This window comes from Sinocyclocheilus rhinocerous, unplaced genomic scaffold, assembly GCF_001515625.1.
Source record: "Sinocyclocheilus rhinocerous isolate Xijiao unplaced genomic scaffold, SAMN03320098_v1.1 scaffold697, whole genome shotgun sequence".
Lineage (NCBI taxonomy): Eukaryota > Metazoa > Chordata > Actinopteri > Cypriniformes > Cyprinidae > Sinocyclocheilus > Sinocyclocheilus rhinocerous.
This window is the reverse complement of record NW_015664033.1, coordinates 239,176-256,752: the sequence shown is the minus strand read 5'-3', so window position 1 is coordinate 256,752 and position 17,577 is coordinate 239,176. Positions and strand designations below refer to the sequence as shown.

General features: G+C 37.1%; 3 protein-coding genes across 5 annotated transcripts; all 3 read left to right on the top strand.

Moving 5' to 3' along the window:
* Positions 1-282: 282 nt before the first annotated feature.
* Positions 283-4,159, top strand: thoc6 (THO complex 6). The gene is made up of 13 exons (XM_016540010.1): positions 283-418; positions 617-708; positions 874-938; positions 1,065-1,168; positions 1,321-1,358; positions 1,501-1,549; positions 2,179-2,250; positions 2,787-2,889; positions 3,000-3,049; positions 3,159-3,221; positions 3,464-3,574; positions 3,683-3,811; positions 4,009-4,159. The coding sequence occupies exons 1-13, from the start codon at positions 404-406 to the stop codon at positions 4,087-4,089; spliced, it is 972 nt and encodes a 323-aa protein (XP_016395496.1). The 5' UTR covers positions 283-403; the 3' UTR covers positions 4,090-4,159.
* Positions 4,160-4,452: 293 nt separating this feature from the next.
* On the top strand, positions 4,453-11,652 carry LOC107729502 (ras-related protein Rab-35-like). Of its 2 annotated transcripts, XM_016540040.1 has the most exons (8): positions 4,453-4,488; positions 5,722-6,039; positions 7,123-7,901; positions 8,987-9,037; positions 9,268-9,391; positions 9,492-9,616; positions 9,795-9,919; positions 10,702-11,652. In XM_016540040.1, exons 3-8 carry the CDS (start codon positions 7,847-7,849, stop codon positions 10,849-10,851), a joined length of 630 nt encoding a protein of 209 aa, XP_016395526.1. In that variant the 5' UTR covers positions 4,453-4,488; positions 5,722-6,039; positions 7,123-7,846; the 3' UTR covers positions 10,852-11,652. The 2 variants fall into 2 exon arrangements, with proteins under 2 accessions (XP_016395526.1, XP_016395527.1); XM_016540041.1 differs by lacking the exons at positions 4,453-4,488; positions 5,722-6,039 and adding an exon at positions 6,087-6,272.
* A 1,104-nt stretch (positions 11,653-12,756) lies between these two features.
* Positions 12,757-17,332, top strand: rnf25 (ring finger protein 25). 2 transcript variants are annotated; one of them, XM_016540036.1, is made up of 10 exons: positions 12,757-12,797; positions 13,238-13,309; positions 13,421-13,517; positions 13,625-13,692; positions 13,797-13,866; positions 14,360-14,431; positions 14,533-14,679; positions 14,924-15,013; positions 15,314-15,451; positions 16,449-17,332. In XM_016540036.1, the coding sequence occupies exons 1-10, from the start codon at positions 12,781-12,783 to the stop codon at positions 17,232-17,234; spliced, it is 1,557 nt and encodes a 518-aa protein (XP_016395522.1). In that variant the 5' UTR covers positions 12,757-12,780; the 3' UTR covers positions 17,235-17,332. The 2 variants fall into 2 exon arrangements, with proteins under 2 accessions (XP_016395522.1, XP_016395523.1); XM_016540037.1 differs by lacking the exon at positions 15,314-15,451.
* Positions 17,333-17,577: the final 245 nt, after the last annotated feature.

Sequence of the window (17,577 nt, the reverse complement as noted above, 5' to 3'; positions counted from 1 at the left end):
TAAAAAATGTGCCATAATTTCTTTTTGATGACCACAATTTTATTATTTACCATAGTATTTTGTAGGAAACTGCTTACGGTTTCCTACAAAATACTATGGTCAATAATAAAATTGTGGTCATCAAAAAGAAATTATTTTGAAAGATTAATATAATATTTTGCAATATTCATGTGTAGTGTACAGTCGTAATAACCATAGACTCTATAAAAACAGGTAATATCGAAGGTAATGTGGCTAGTCACCACGCTAACTGTTGTAGCGGGCGAGTTATCTGTAGAGGGCAGGTTGTATATTGCGTCATATTTACGCGACGCTGTTTGAACGAGCAGCACGAAAAGGCTTTGTATGGGAATTGGTCGAAGATTTTCCAAGTTAAATTAATAGTTTAATAAACTCCAGGAACATGGGTCCAGTTGAGGTAAGCAGCAAGCAGAATTTTTTTAATCACCGAAAACTATAGAAAACATCGTTCAGCCTGCAGTGTAACGTTACTCGTACATTTTTAGCAGTTTCCACAAATGGCTCATATACATTTTTATATGCCAATAATTGTATTAATGCACATAGAAATGTGTGAATAACTGTCATCCTGGTCCGTGGCACGTTCTCTCTCCAGCTGCTGCATATGTCCGTGTTCTCTCAGAGTTTCTCTCCCTGCGGGCGTTTCCTTGCAGCGGGTAACAACTATGGAGAGATCGCGGTGTTCAGGTAAGAGAAGAGTTTAATCATTCATTTATAACAGCAGTTTAGGTGGCGTTGTTAGCCAGCAGGTCTCATAATGTTGGTTGATGTGCGTGTGTAAGCATCTTCTGTCTGTATGTATTGCTTGTTGATGTTGAAGTGTTCTTGTACTCACTAGTCTCGTTCTTACAGTCTTTCAGCTGCACTGAGTCCAGATGCATCAGAGGGGAGCCAGAAGCCCATCCTTAACTTCACTGGTTAGACTGAGATTGATTTTCTCACAGATCATTTTACGATTAGGCTCCTAGATTATCCAACTCGCAAACATTACAGTTTCCAGTGTTGCAACAATGACAAGTGAAAGGGCTTTTTAATTGTTTCAGCTCATGATGGTCCGGTGTTCACTCTTCTCTCCACGGACACTCATCTCCTGAGTGCTGGGAACGGAGAGATCAGTGCCTGGAGTTGGGCAGAGCTCATCAAAAAAGTGAGACCAATAAACTCCAGGAACACAAGTACTTAAGTACACAAGTTCAGTAAATGTATATTTCTTTTCAATGTTGTGCTTTGTACATATGGATCCTGTAAAAACAACAAAAATTTGCTCAGCGCATATTTGATATATTTTTGTCTCCACAGAGCACCAAAGCTGCATGGACAAGGAAACCCAGTTATGAGTGAGAAACGGATTATCATTCTGATTCACATATACTGCTGCATACACTCAAGATAGCGATAGTTCGGTTTTATGACTTTCATTATTGTGGGAACTACCTGAATGTGATTTGAAATGTTTGTGCAATGTCTCATTCCATACAGGACTAGTCTTGAAATACCAGAGATCAATGCAATGATCATTAACCCAAAGGTTTGTTCTTCACCTATTTTTGTTGGTTATTCTTTATACATGCTCTTCCTTAAAGGCACAGTATGTAATTTTCGCCGCTAGAGGGCGCGTATTCATAATAAACAAAGAGGCAAAGGCGTAGTTTGATGACGCTGTGACTGAGTGTGGAATCATGGGAGTTATGTCTTCATCCCCACAGCCGACGCAATCGGGACTCGGGCAGAAATCATGTTCATGGATGAGCTAATGATTTATTAATGTAGTATAATAAAGCAGGGTGAGGCTGAAAGCCGTCGAAGCACAACGATGCGCTGAACAAGCGTGACACTGTCACTAGTTAAAATTGCTTATTTCTCTGGATCTAAACATTCTTCGAAACATTTGGGATAATGTAAGTACACAAGTCAGCAAAATATATAACACTGTTCTAGTGGTTTTTGGATATTTTAATAAAAAAATCTTACATATTGTGCCTTTAAGTAATCATATTTTGTAGTTACCTGTAATAAATGGTTTTATTAAAATTAGATTGTTTAACACAACATTCGTTTACATTGCTTAATTTCCATAAAGTTTAATTATGTATTTGTGTATGTCTAAGTACCTTAAAGTTGATCAATTAATGCTCTTTTTTTTGTATTTTCTCTCAGGACAACAGCTTGATAGTTGGAGGAGGTGACAATAACATTCACATCATGGACATGGAGACTGGCATCTTTAAGGTTAGTTAGACTACAACTTTGTAACTCCAGGAACAATATTTTGAAGGCCCCCCCAGCACAGGCTATGATTTTCCCTCTTGCACTTCTGCTTAAATACCCAAAAAAAAAAAAAAAAAAAAAACGGGCTCAAGAAGAAATATAATAAAATAAATATCTAACAAAACAAATGATTTGACATGTTCTCCAACTATAGAAATTGTTACTGCAGACACACCCTATACTGACTTTGCAAGCAGACATTTTTAAAGAATTGAACATTTTTGTTTATTAATTTCTAAAGATTTTTCTAGCTCTGTACATTAAAAACAACAACAGAGTTGTTATAAAAATTATTTGAGGTACACTAACAGTTGCTTTTGTTTTTGAGCGGACAAATGTGTATATATATATAAATTGTTATTGCAAACAATATAATGTTTTTTTTTTTTTAATGTCTTGGCCCCTAATGGGCTGCATATGCAGCTTTTTAAATAAATAAATTACAACACAGTAGGATCCTCTTAATGTTTGTCCCCTTTGTGTTGTTTGTTCTGCAGTCTGTACTGAAGGGCCACACTGACTACATCCACTGCCTGTGCTTTAAAGAAAGGGAAGGGGAGATCCTCTCTGGTGGGGAGGATGGTGCCGTGAGGATATGGGGTCAGTGAACGACACTGCACTGTTTCTATTTCCCTTAACTCTTCTTTGATTAAGATGAAACCAGGAATAGAGAAACATTATTTAATAAAAGTATATACTTCCTCCACCAGACTCACGGACAAATCGCCCAGTTCACTGTATTGAAGTTTTCAGATACGAGGTAAAACAAATAAGCTAAAACAATGCATTCATGCCTCTAAGAAAAAAAAAAATACAGCACTGAAATCCCACTCTGTCGCTTTCAAACTTGCTCTGGAATGGCGGGTCAGGAATGCGCACGCCCCCAGTTTGGGAAGTGGATTAGCTGTCTTGCTACAGACTCTGATTGGATGGTAAGATGGACTTGTGATTGGTTGGCAGGGACAGTGAAGCTATTGTCTTTATTTGTTCTTGTTTATCTCGTGTCTGATTTTTCTGCATATGCATTGACATGCTTGTTTTTAAATACCTCGGTTACTATCTGCATGCTTGTAATGGTGTACTGCTCCTCTGGAATGCCCCTCTATGTATGCATGTTAAGATGGAATGGCATAATGCCCCTATTGTTATAAAATGTTATATATTTCCTCTCCAGCTCTGTGGTGGAGGCCCATCGCTCTCATTATGGCACCTCCGTTCCATGTCCCCCACCTCTGTCTTCCCTTTGCCCGGCTGTCAAAGGGAAGCTGTCTTTCACCAGGACCTGGTGAGAAAGACTAGTTGTCAATTTAATGTGACAGAAAATGCACAATTTTATATATATTTATATACAATTATTTACATTTTCTAAATAATATGTTGTGGTTGTATTTAGATCATGTCAGTAGGTGAGGGTCCATATGTGTCCCACTGTTTACATGGAGGAACAGTGAAAGCTCAGATTCCCTGCACTCCTTCCTCACTCAACACACTGGCTCTCAATCTCAAAAACACTGAACATAGGGTAGGTGCACCCGTGATTCGCCTTGACAGATTTTTATGTTTTAACAGATATTACAAATTGCAGATATATATATATATATATATATATATATATATATATATATGCAATTTAAAATGTATCTTCATTGGTTATGTGTGTGGAAAGTAAAGACTTGTGAATGGAATGATTGTAACCTTTCCTCAATATTCATCTTTCAGGTTATGACAGTAGGGGGCAGCAGTCACCAAATTGATGTGTTCACCAACTTCAGTTACAGAGCCTTTTCTCTGTCATTTTGAGCACATGCCAACATTTGTTTGAATTTGATTTGAAATCTGTGGCAAATTCTTGAATTACAATTAGCTAGAATGCAACTAAACAATGTATTTTTATAATAAACTTTTTTTGGTTATTGTTCGCAGTTTTTTTTTTTTTTTCAATGTGTGTTTTTAGCTTTTAACCCTGAAAAGGCCTTTGAAGGTGCACTTGGTCGTTTTTGGTGTTACACTAGTAAAATACACAAAGTATAGTATTACTCATGTACATTATTTTTTTTTTTTATTAAAATATACAAAAATTGTGTTAGATTTACAATGTTAATTACTGTATCTAAACTGTATTATCTCTAAGTATTATCATAAGTACATAAGTATTTATTAGTCTAAGGAAATGGTCAAAACATTGGTAACAGAAATGCGGTGAGTAGTATTCAGTTGGTCACGTTGTCAAAACCGCAGCCCTGAGCCCGCATGAGGCGACCCGCTCCATGTAAAAATCAATGTTATTAGGCTGCTGATACTGGAACTGGAAAATTCATTTCATGTATATGTGATAATCATTTTTTTAAAATTTGATTAAAGCACTATTCATTTCTTTATGTGTAAAACTTTTTTTTAATGAACTATTAGTGAGTATTTTTAAACATTTGAGGATAAATTTACGCAATTTCAGATTGAAAATATTTCAATCTCAGAACTTATTGGTCTGCCTACATTACCAGTCAAAAGTTTTGGAAATGTAAGATTTTATGTTTTGTTTTTTTAAAGAAGTCTCTTCTGCTCACCAAGCCTGCATTTATTTGATCCAAAATACAGCAAAAACGGTACAATTTTTAAATATTTAAAATAGCTATTTTCTATTTGAATATATTTTAAAATGTAATTTATTCCTGTGATTTCAAAGCAGAATTTTTAGCATCATTACTCCAGTCACGTGATCCTTCAGAAATCATTCTAATATTCTGATTTGCTGCTCAGAAAACATTTATTATTATTATTATTATGTTGAAAACAACGGAGTAGATTTTTTTTCAGGTTTCTTTGATGAATAGAAAGTTCAGAAGAACAGCATTTATGTGAAATAGAACTCTTTTGTAACATTATAAAAGTATTAATTTCTATAATTTACCCCACCCACCAAAAATACAACTTATGCTGACTCCAAGCTTTTGAATGGTATAGTGTGTATATTGTTACAAAAGCTTTTCATTTCAGATCAATGCTGATCTTTTTATTCATCAAAGAATCCTGAAACAATGTACTCAACTGTTTTAAATACTTATAATAATAATAAATGTTTCTTGAACAGCAAATCAGCATATTAGAATGATTTCTGAAGAATCACGTGACACTGAAGACTGCAGTAATGTAGCTTTGATCACAGAAATAAATTGCATTTTGAAATATATTCAAATAGAAAGCAGTTATTTTAAATAGTACAAACATTTCACAATATTTCTGCTTTTGCTCTATTTTGGATCAAATAAATGCAGGCTTGGTGAACAGAAGAGACCTTTTTAAAAACAATTAAAAATATCACTGTTCAAAAACTTTTGACTGGTAGCGTATACAGCATTTTTATACGCGAATCAAGGCATTATGGCCAAAAATGCGGTTTCTGTATGCAAGCTTCCCAGTTCCAGTGTGTGGCAGGAATGTCATCAGTTGGTGTGTTGCGACAGAATAGCGATGGCAATCGCAGCAGCAACAGGAGTGGCATGAGGAGGAGGAGGAGACAGGGAAACTCAGGCACATGATGAGGAGGAGGATGAGAGTGACTCAACATTCAGGTGCGGCGGCCTCAGAGGGGCGGATCTGATCTCTTCGGCCGCTGAGACACTGTCCGAGCTTCCCCCTGCCTGCAGGACCGACCCGACACTGACCGACCGACCGCCCGCCCGCCAGCAACTTGTGCCAAGTCTTCCGTAATTTCCCCAGCGTGCTCGGAATATGTGGTTTAAAGTGTTTTCGGTGAGCTCTTCTTTAGATCCGAGTTTGATCTTATTATCTAAGAGCATCTGCGGCTAGTTAAGTAGCTAGCCTAGCTGCGTTTCAAAACAACTGAGTAACAAATTACAATCGAGGAGTCGTCGAGTTGAGTAATGGACACAAGTTTGATGCGGCGGTTAAAAGAAACGGAACTTAAGAAGCAGATCAAGGCGAGAGTTCAATTTGAGGTCTGGTAGGATCGCATGTTTTTACAGGTGTGTCCGTTTAAATAGCAACATATGCCTGATTTTGAGTTTCTATGGATACTGCGCGTGACCCTTTGATTTCCATATAGTAAAGACGCAAGGTCGCTTATTTCAGAAGGACCGTCTGTTTATGATAACCTTACACTATAAAGTGGATCTGCCTCTACATAATGATTATCCCTTATTGTTATTTTTTTCCTCGAATTGACTGTTAAATCCGGTTGTACTACACAGTTAAAGCGTCAAATAGTTTCACTTTTAATTTGGGCATGTTTGTATTCAGGAATTTAGCTTTGTTGGCACCGAAAATGATTTTCTCTTCTTGCCTGATAAGCGGAGCTCAGCCTAGGTGTGTCAGTTTCACTTCTCTTCCACCTTTTTTTTTTGTTAAAATTATCACGTGTCTGGAGGACGTTAGTATTTAACCTGCTGCCTGGTTTTAGACCAGAACTGCGTTTTAATGAGAAACCTGTGCCCTCCTCGCGACGGCCGCTCAAGAAAAACACGTCCTTTCCTGTTTTCATGGAACATTTTTGTCAGTTTACTAAATCTCTGGCTTTGTCTTGACTCAGCAGCTAGTTGTATGTCGGCTTTTAATGATTCTGTCCATTGTTTTGGTTTCAATTGTAAGGGGCAAGATATGTGTGGGCATATATCCTGATCTCTGTACCTAAACTCAAGCGTAAAGCTGGTGCATGTGGATTCGACCTGTGTCAGAAAGGGTGTCATTTGTCTGTCAGAGTGGGAGAAGCTAAATTTAGTTCCACAGCTGCTGTCCTGGGTTATAGGGGGAGTAAGGTTATGTCTAATTTCACACAAGATGCATAATGCCTGTCTTGTCCCTTTCTTTTTTTTTCAGGATTAAGGCTTAAAGGGGACCGACAGGGACATTTCTCACTTCCGGTTTGAACCTGCATTCCTACAGTGTTTTGGAGTAGCAGTGATCTTTCAAAGTGTGGGAAGCTACCAGTCCCTGCATGCATCGGTTAAACAGGCGAAATGGGATTGTTGTGACTGAGATGCCATCTGTATATCTAAGAAATCGAGATTTGGAGACGAAACAACTTGGATCTCAAACAAACTGCCCTGTTTTCCGGATGACTTGGTTCCTGATGCACTCATAGCTCTGAGTTATGAGTGCCATCAGCGATTAAAGAACCGCTTACTTTGTAATCTGAGTCATTTGATACTTAACCACAACAATGTGGTAATGTGTTTGCACTTGAGGGCGAGGCGACGAAGAGTAAATTTCACGTAGATTTTAACTGTGGATCCCTAATGTGGGCTAAAGCAATGGAAATATAACTGGAAAGAGGGTTTTATGATGAACTAAAAATATTACACTGAAAGTGCAAACGTGTTACAGACAATGCAAAATCACTGATTCATGAATTGGAATGCACTGAAATCACACTGATGCATCATTTTGCACTTGAGTTTTGAGGAAAACTGGAAAGACGATCGCATGATGCTCACAGTATTTCAGCCAAAACCCTCCGCACTAAACAACCTGGTACTTTAGGACAGGAAACGTGACAGAGTTGAAAGCTGTTGTTTCACGAGGACACATTTTGAACAGAAGAATGGCGGGAAAAGACTACCATCATCTCTTCAAGTTGCTCATCATTGGTGACTCCAGTTAGTATTTTTCTGTTTTTCATACATATGCTAACAAATTTTCTTTTTACCAACTCTGCTATGTAGCCTTTTTTTGAAACCCAGCAAGGCACACACAGTCCCCATAAGAGAATCATTAATATATGGCATAAAATAAGTGATTATTTCTCTAGCACCTTGTACACTAAGAATTCTCATTGTTGTGCAGTTTGACTATTTAACCGCAAACTGGAAAGCTGAAATGAAACTACTGTGTGTAAGTGTGTCATGTCAGTTCTCATCCCTTCAGTGAATTGAGTCACTTGATCAGTTCACTAGTATGAACTTGGGAGGGATGCGTACCGTTATGAATGTTGGGTCAATGTTTTGGTCTGTGAAACTGCTTTGTCCTAGATTGATTGGAGAATTCTGTCGTTTCACTGGATAGTCCAGTTATGACATTTTGATTAAACATTACCAGGTCAAAAACAGTAAAAAAGAAAACATACATGGATGAATTGTTCATACTAAGATCATTAACATGCATTTTAAAAACAAATAGGCTGATTTTATTTTCTAATTTAATGCCATCTTTAACAATCCTGTTTATACATCCGCTTTCAGATAAGGGAACTTTTGTTTGTAAGCAAATATCAGTGGTGCTATCTTACAGTTCATCATGTTTGTAATTTAATTGTGGTATTAACCACAGCTGCCTCATTCAGTCTATTGTGGCCACTTACACGCTAACTGTTCAGCTAGTGGCATGTCTCTGTAGGCTTTGGTTAGGATTCTGGTTGGTTTTGAGCCTTAGACCTCTGAGCATTGTGGCCTTTGTGACAAAAGGACATGTTAAGATTACATTGCATGGTATAGATGGACTATGTGAGATATTTGCTAGAGCTATTTATACTGTGCTGTTGCAATTGTTTTTATTTGTTGTATTTCTAGTTCACATTTTCATTTTTATATATTCATGTTTAACTGTTCATTTAATAATATCTAAATATTATAATCATGTTTTATAAAAGAAATGCTTTTCGGAATTTCTGTCACATTTAATTAAAAACATGTACTAAGGTATCACGGCTGAACATTTAACACATGTTGCTCTGACTCTGTTGCAGGTGTAGGGAAAAGCAGTTTGCTCCTACGATTCGCAGACAACTCGTTCTCTGGTGAGTCTGCTTGGCACAAAGTGTGTGTCTGCGTGAGAAAGACAGAAAATGAGTCAAAGGGTCTGTAAATATATGATCTAATTCACTGTAAATATATGATCTAATTCACTGTTCACAAGTCCAAGACAGAGCAAAGCAAGACAAAGTGAGAGTGTATGTTTGCTTGAAAGTGTTAAAGAAGTTCAAGTGTTATGACTAGATATAAAAACATGCTTCTGCACTCTTCACAGGCAGTTACATAACTACTATTGGAGTTGACTTCAAGATCCGCACAGTAGAGATTGATGGAGAAAGAGTTAAACTCCAGATCTGGGACACTGCAGGGCAGGAAAGGTTCAGGACCATCACCTCGACGTAAGCCTCGCTCCAGTCTAGCTGCTTATTAAAGATGTTGTTTGACCATTCTCGTGATCTCCGTCAGTCTTCCCCTCACGTGTTTGCTGTACTTCTCTAGGTATTACAGAAACACTCATGGTGTCATCATTGTTTACGATGTCACAAATCCAGAATCATTTGTCAACGTGAAAAGATGGTTAAACGAGATATCACAGAACTGTGACAATGTCTGCAAAATTTTAGGTTAGTTTTTTTTTTTTTTTTGGTTTTTACATTTCATTTTTTTCAGTTGCAATGTGATGAAAATAATTTTTTTTCAGTTGCAATGTGATGAAAATAGATGTTTTGGTTGTATATTCTCAGTTTGTTGTAGTATCAAAGGCAAACATTTAATATGTCTTTCCACTATGATCCCTAATAGTTGGAAACAAGAATGATGATCCTTCTAAAAAGCTTGTGGACACTCAAGATGCTCTGCGCTTTGGAGAGTCAGTTGGTGTGAGGCTATTTGAGACGAGTGCTAAAGAGAATATCAATGTAGAAGAGGTGAGTTTTTTTAATGCTGTGATATGTATTAAGTTCATTTAAACTCAAATTAATTCTAAAATATCAGTATTTAAGATCATTTAAGCCTAAATTAATTTTAAAAATCCACATTATTTAAGCCCAAATTCTTTCAAAAATCCTCAGTATTTAAGTTTATTTAAGCCGAAATGTATTTAAAAGACCTCAGTATTTAAGCTCAGTACTTAAAGCTGCAGTCCGTAACTTTTTTTGAATCAATATTTGAGCAAGTACATAACCAGCCAGTGTTCGAAAGCTACTAGTCTATCGCATGTGAGGATCCTGCAGGTGGCGGATCGTTTATAGCCTTTTCTCACAGCAGCCAGAATAATTAAATGTATCATTTTAATGACGGATTTTAATCCATAAAGGATTATGTGTTTATGAAACACATGTGAATGAAATTAAATTATATTCCAGTTATAAATGTGCTTCTGATTACAGATAGCCTGGGATTATAAAGATTTGTATTTTAAACAAAACCAGTTCGAAGGGAGCATAATTTGCATTTTGGGTTAAAAGAATTTCTTAATATGAAATTCGAAGAGTATAACAGATGCAATTCCAGGTTTTCAAACAGAGATGGCGACAAAGAGGCAAAACTTACGGACTGCAGCTTTAACCAAAATATTTTATTTTAAGTTGGCTTGAATGGAATAATAGACTATGTATCTTTCAACTTATTCATCTTTGTCTTTCTGTCCACTCTGATGTGTTAAGTAATATGTAACATTTTTATGGCTTGTATTCTGTTCTGTTTGCAGATGTTCATGGCTTTCACCCACATGGTCCTTCGGGCCAAGAAACAGAGCCAGAGTCGAGCAGAAAGACAGAGGGAAAGAGAAAAGGACACTGTCCATATAAATTCCCACAGGGACAGAGAAAGGAGGAAGAAAGGGAAGAAGTGCTGTTAGAGCAGAGGTGCCAGAACAGACGGAAAGAGGGACAAATCGAACACCTTTGCAACTCTGATCCTTTGGGTCATGTTTTCAGCTCAGAAATGTGACACTTTTTTTTGTTAACACTGCGCTTAGATAAAACCAAGAGGAATAAAAAATAACTTGCTATTATGTGCCGAACATCAGCGTTTGTTTACACAGATGTTTATCAATGTAAGGTTGTTGTTTTTTTTTTTTTTTACAAAAGGGGAATTGACTGACTGGATTTACACTGGCATCAAAAGGCTGGTCCAGGAAAGACACTATATACAAATTGTCTTATGTGTTCCACTGTGATTAGTGAGAGATGTTTCTTGTTGGATTAAAATTGACTTGATATATGCCATTAATGTATGCAAATAATAAATTAGCAATAAAATATGATTTTAAAAATCACAAACCCCACAAGTGTTAATTTCTAACGTCTTGCAGTTGTGAAAGAGGCATGTCTGTAAGTGACTACTGCTGGATTGACTAAATGCTCGCTGTCCTTTGCAGTATAAAATGCTAAAATGCATGTGTTTTTCAGCCAGACTTGTTCCTGAGTTTAACCTGCTAAATAAATGGTGGAAGAACCATTTCTTTAGATTATTTAATTTGACCTCTGAGTCATATGTTTATGACTCCTAAATCAATGAAATTCCTATCTGTCAGCTCTGTCTTCTTTCTTTTTTCTTAATGCACTAAATAAGTTTTATATCAAATTACACTGAATATACATGAAGGGAAAAAAAAAAAAGACAATAAAATACCAGGTAGTCTACATAAAAAAAAAAAAGAAAATAAGAAAAACAAGAAAACAAAACAAAAATGTAACTGCAATCATATTTCCTAAAGACAGATTCAAGAACCGAAGCAATTGGCGATGTATAGTGAGGACATTACTATGCAAAGAATTTCCCCATAAAATGTAACTATGTATCATTCTTTTTGTTATTGACTAATATTAAATATTTTTTTCATTGACTCCATTAAGAATTACATTTCCATTACTACACTTTCATTAAAAATACATCACAATTAGATATGCGTTTAGCAGACTTTTGTTTGTGGATGTGATCTTTAGCATGCAAAATATAGAAATTCACAACATACTCCGACCTTTTGCTTTGGTGTGTGTAAGAACATATAACATCTTTTAGAGACAGCATATAATTAACATTTTTGGGACAAATAAAAAAGAACATCAGATCTAAATTTTCAAGACAAATTACAGGTATAAAACAAATGAGCCAATTCTTCCTCATGTATAGCACAAAAAGTGCGGTTGTTGTCGATGTTCATGAATTTCGATAAAAATACATTACATGGGTAAATTTTGTGAAGTATTTTAGTGTAGCCTACATCTTTAACTTTGTTCAAAATACGAAATTTGTATGGATTTAACAAAGCATCTTTCCAATTAATATCAGAGATCTGTGCATTCCACACACAAAAAAATCCCTCTAGGTGGGATTTTAAGTTTAGATCGAAATGAATAATATTTTTTTATAGTCCGCTCTGTGTATTTTTTTATTTATTTATTTGCATTCCACACACAAAAAAATCCCTCTAGGTGGGATTTTAAGTTTAGATCGAAATGAATAATATTTTTTTATAGTCCGCTCTGTGTCTTTTTTTATTTATTTATTTATTTATTTATTTTTTATTGCAAACAATTCAGAGATGACATTAATGAAATACAACTTTGCATACATTACACATAATGTATCAACAATACATCCAATGTCATCTGAACATATGGAAGAGAAGAGAAAAAAAAAGTTGACAATGACTGTTAAAAGAGAAAGATGCATTTAAATAGCTTTTTTATGAACATAAAGAAAGGCAGGAACAGAACAAATAAAGAAAAGAGGTCTCTGTGTCAGCTGACCGATGTCGTGGAAGGGTGACGTCACCGCGAACATGGCTGCCGAGTGCGCGTGAGTATTGGGCTGCTGGTAAATACTGTCAGAAACGTATATTTATTATGAATTCCCATATAAATCAGTAGTTGTGTGATATATGAACTGAAAATATCTCATTTGTTAGACTTAAATTATTTGAATTACAGACCACAATTGGTTACGATATAGGAGAGCTGTCACAGGTGACTAACTAGTACATACCGTTTAAAAAACTAATAGTAACGTTACATACGTATAAAAGTATGTAAGAAAATAATTTGGTCCGAGGCTAACATAAAGAATCCATAGTTAGTTGATCAGACGTTAGATTGTCAATATCTAAGTAAACAAATGGCCAAGTGTGTTACTGCAGTTGTTGTCTTTGGCCCTTTTGGCCATCTGATGTGCCATACTCAGTGTTGTTACATGAAGCTAGTTCTACACGAAATTCAGCTCACATCTGTTTGACACCACAGTGTCCTGTCTGAAATCGAAGTGCTGCAGTCCATCTACTTGGATGAGCTCAGTGTTGATCAGAGAGATGAGGGGTAAATATTTGAGCATTTATTGCTCTTTTAGTTATTCATAAATTGCTTGAGATATAATAAGTCTGTATCATTAAACCGTACAAAAATAAATATGTCAAATCTCTCATTTAGAGGGTGGACAGTTAGTCTGGTGCTCTATCCCTCCACTGCGGAGGACTGTCTGTCTCAGTTTGTCCGTCTTACTTTGACAATGGATCTGGACTCTCAGGTTTGTTGGTCAAATTGCTATAATATTTGACTATGGTAATGGTACTTCTTTACTGGCAACTTTGTGTCCCTGTTGGTCTTCTGAGAGTATTTTTTATTCACTTCCAGTACCCATATTCATCCCCTTGCATCTCTATTCACAATCCACGTGGACTCTCGGATGATAAACTGCTCAGGTGTTTGATTATTATTAGAAACTGCTGTTTTAAAACTTTAAAATGTCCTGTTCAGCTGTATACTTTTTCCCCCCCATTGTTTTCATGTGTTATTTTTCTCTCAGTTTACAGAGGAGTTTGCAGATGGAGGCAGAGTCATGTATCGGGACACCTGTACTGTATCAGCTCATAGAGGTTTGGATTCCTTATTTAGTCCAAAATTACAATACTGTTCAGATGTTTGTAGAAATTTAGGCTTTTATTCAGTAAGGATGCATTAAACTGATCAAAAGGGACAGTCAAGACCTTTATAATGTTACAAAATTCTATTTCAAATCAATGGTGTTCTTTTGAACTTTCTATTCATCACTTATTAAGTAGCATAACAAACATTGAAAATAGTAAGAAATGTTTCCTAAACAGCAAATAAGCATATTAAAAGTAATGGCTGATTAAAATTCAACTTTGCCATCACGGGATTAAATTACATTTTTAAATATATTACATTAGAAAACGGTTGTTTTAAATGAATAATATTTCACAATATTGCTGATTTACTGCCATTTATATCAAATGAATGCAGCCTTGGTGAGCATTAGACACTTCATTCAAAACATCTTTAAACGGTAGTGTATGTGCCTACTAACATGTGTTTGTCTCAAGCCATTTCTCTATATCATATTCACAGAGAGCCAAAGAGATCCTGACTGAGAGCAATATTCCCCATGGAAACTGTGTCATCTGTCTGTATGGCTTTAAGGTTTGGTGTTTTCATTGTAACATGCACTTAGTGTGGTTTGTGGCCTGTTTGTAAAAATTGTAAATGTTGTTGTGCTTGTTCCTCCTCTTTCAAAACCATAGGAAGGGGAAGTGTTCACTAAGACCAGCTGCTATCACTATTTCCATTCTCACTGTCTTGGCCGCTACATCACTCACTCTGAGATGGAGCTGAAGGACCGTGAGAGGGAGCTGGAGGAGGATAAAACCAGAGACAGGACGGAAGAAGAGGTGTGGCTTCTTTTTGTACACTTTCATATGTTTTCCTTACTTCAAGCAAAATGCTACTCATTTGGTATGAAATAAATTCCAGTCAACAGTTTTGTGTATTACATTATTATTATTACTATATAATTTACTTCAGTGTTACACTGTGAAAGCTTAACTAATTGCAGTCCATAAAAAGGCAGTGAGGTGAGCTTGAATAAAAGGAAGGGTTTTTTGATATATTATGTGTTTTTCGTTTCATTAACAGGAGTTAGCTGTTGTTTGCCCCGTGTGTCGAGAGCCTCTCACCTATGATTTGAATGCCCTCCTTTCCTCTCCTGCTCCAGTTTTCACACAGGTAAGACACTCAGACACACTGTATCATTCTCTGTGGATACGGTGTTAGCAGTTGAGTCAAGCTAAACTGGCCTGACGTTTGTCATTGTTAGAAATGTCAAGTGGACAATGTCACCCTTGTGTTCTGTGCCAAGCAGTAGATTTTTTTTTTTTAAACAGTACATCATTGTCCCGTGTGCAGTCTCTCTTGTTAGCTGACTATGCCAGGATGTGTAGTTGGAAGGCTCAGCCACCTCATGTATCACTGGTCACATGCTGTGGACACACATGAACATTGTGTTTATTATTCCTTCACACACAGCAGGACGATGCAGTCATGGGTGGGGAATTTAAAAAGAAATGGGCAGCCCTCCAGAAGGTTCTGGAACGGCAGAAGGAAAAGGGTGGAGTTATTGACCCCGAAGCAGAGTCCAATAGATTCCTAATTCACATTAATGAGGTAAATCCTAGATGGAACATAATTTAGCAATAAAGGGGTCATGAACTGCCTTTGTTTTTTAATTTGATACCATTCTCTGAGGTCCACTTATGATGTTCAAGATTTTTACATCAAAAAACATCATAATTTAGAAGTAATAGTCTTTTTTCTGTCCTGTTTTGACCTCCTCATCTGAACGCTCTGTTTGAATAGGCGTGGCGGATTGTAGACTCGGAAGTAAACGCCCACTGCTGTGATTGGCTAATAGTTGTGTATGTTTGACAGCGTACATTCATCATAGATGGACGCTTTTTAGGTTAAAAATACATAAATACTCAGTACATATTAATCAGACAAAGCAATTGTGATCACGTAATGAAAACGGTTACTCACGCTTGTGTGGTACGACATCGGATTCAATAAAACATAGTCAACACAGCATCGTCTTTTAGTTTCAATCTTTCTGAAAATTCTGCGTCAAATTGTGCCTTGTTTGTAAATGAATCCGTGGTAAAATGAAGTAAACAAAGGAACACGTTCTTACTGGTCTGGTGCTTCATTAACAATAAAGTTCATCATATAAAGTTTATCATTTTGTTTCTGCGTAGACCTGCATTTGCCGCTCTTGTCATTTACCAACTATGTGCGCAAACCGGTGGGCGGGGCTAAACAGGCAGTGATGTAGAAGCAGGTGTTGATCTTCTCCTGCGGAGGCGGAGTTTAGCCACACTATTACATCATAGCGTGGCACATTCTAAAACCTGTAGTTTTGGCAGATTGGCTTTAATATGAGCTGTTTTTAGACTAACGAGAATGTTTTAAGTTCTGAAACTTACAGAATGTTTTATAGCACAGTGACATCTTAAATATCAAAAGATCAAGGTAATTTTGATTTCTCAGTTCATAAACAGGAGTGATGATCGTATTTAGCTGCAGTGTGTTCATGGCCTGAGTTCTCAATGGCAGAAAATTAAAAATTAAATAAATAAATGAATGTGGGATGTGTGTTTTTCCTCAGGCTCCAGCTAATGTTTCTGACACTCCTGCAACGGATGCCTCCGGTGCCGAATCTTCTCAGTCACTCTCTTCCTCGTCCCAAGATTCCACCGATGCAACCCAAGTCTCTCAAAGTCATCACACTACGGGCCAATCACAGCGCCCGTGCACTCATGAGAGAAGGCAGCAAGGTGACTTCAAGAGAGGTCGCAGAGGAAGAGGAGGCGGAAGAGGGGGATCAGCACGTCACACGATGCCTACACCTGGGGTAGAACGATTGGGCAGGCTCATGCATTCTTCTGATAAGATTAGTCATGTCAACTCAGGCCCACTGAACACCACACCACAGGGAGAAAGTACAGCACAAGGACAGGAATGTGAACTCCGTGATAATATAACACAGCTCAGGCAGCCTTTGACCAATGAAGAAGAAAAAACAGTTTCTCAAGAGAAGGTTACGGCAGAATCCAACTGTGGACAAGATGTGAGCCAACAAAAAGTGTCTATTTCAAAAGATGTGACTCAGACAATCTTACAGGAAGGACACCCAGAAAGAGAACATGTGGGTAGAGGATGGAAGCGTGGCGCTCGTGGCTCCGGACGACATCATGGACACTGGCAGGAGAGGAACTTCAAGGGACCCAGTCACTGGGATACTTCTGGAAGCATTGGCCACCGTGGAGGAGGACACAGAGCCCGAGAGGGAGGGGCTAGGCATCATCACAGAGGGGGCGGGGCTCTTAGAGGTGGTGGGAGGGGTTTGCATCAGAGAGTGGAAAAAGAATTTAGGAAAGAGGGAGTGCTCTGACAATGGGAGAGGGGAGCTACAGGCAGAGGAACAAGCGTACCTCCCAGTTTCACCAGCTGTACCATCATTATGTCAGTGTCTATAATAAAATTCTCCACAAGCAGTAAACTGACCCATGTTTTTCCTTCCTCTCTTGGGTTCGTCATTGTTGTTAGTGAAAATAAAGGAGTAGACATTGCAATTAGGAAGGAGTCTAACCACTGCGGAAGTTCAATGATGCTTAACTTTTTCCAAAACAATTTATTTAGAATATATATATCAAAATATACATACATTTTATATATATGTAATATTTACACACACAAGGGATATATAAATAATTACAATTTTAACAAACCTATCA

What these genes read in the sequence shown, in the direction of transcription:
- rnf25 (XM_016540036.1), top strand. An exon ending in GTTGATCAGAGAGATGAGGG is followed by an intron (nt 13,310 to 13,420) that starts GTAAATATTTGA and finishes TCTCTCATTTAG; the next exon opens with AGGGTGGACAGTTAGTCTGG. An exon ending in GAGACAGGACGGAAGAAGAG is followed by an intron (nt 14,680 to 14,923) that starts GTGTGGCTTCTT and finishes TTTCATTAACAG; the next exon opens with GAGTTAGCTGTTGTTTGCCC.
- thoc6 (XM_016540010.1), top strand. An exon ending in GGGCAGAGCTCATCAAAAAA is followed by an intron (nt 1,169 to 1,320) that starts GTGAGACCAATA and finishes TTGTCTCCACAG; the next exon opens with AGCACCAAAGCTGCATGGAC. An exon ending in CTGTCTTTCACCAGGACCTG is followed by an intron (nt 3,575 to 3,682) that starts GTGAGAAAGACT and finishes GGTTGTATTTAG; the next exon opens with ATCATGTCAGTAGGTGAGGG.
- LOC107729502 (XM_016540040.1), top strand. Translation starts at nt 7,847, where the DNA reads ATGGCGGGAAAAGACTACCATCATCTCTTCAAGTTGCTCATCATTGGT. An exon ending in GCTCATCATTGGTGACTCCA is followed by an intron (nt 7,902 to 8,986) that starts GTTAGTATTTTT and finishes ACTCTGTTGCAG; the next exon opens with GTGTAGGGAAAAGCAGTTTG. An exon ending in CGCAGACAACTCGTTCTCTG is followed by an intron (nt 9,038 to 9,267) that starts GTGAGTCTGCTT and finishes CACTCTTCACAG; the next exon opens with GCAGTTACATAACTACTATT.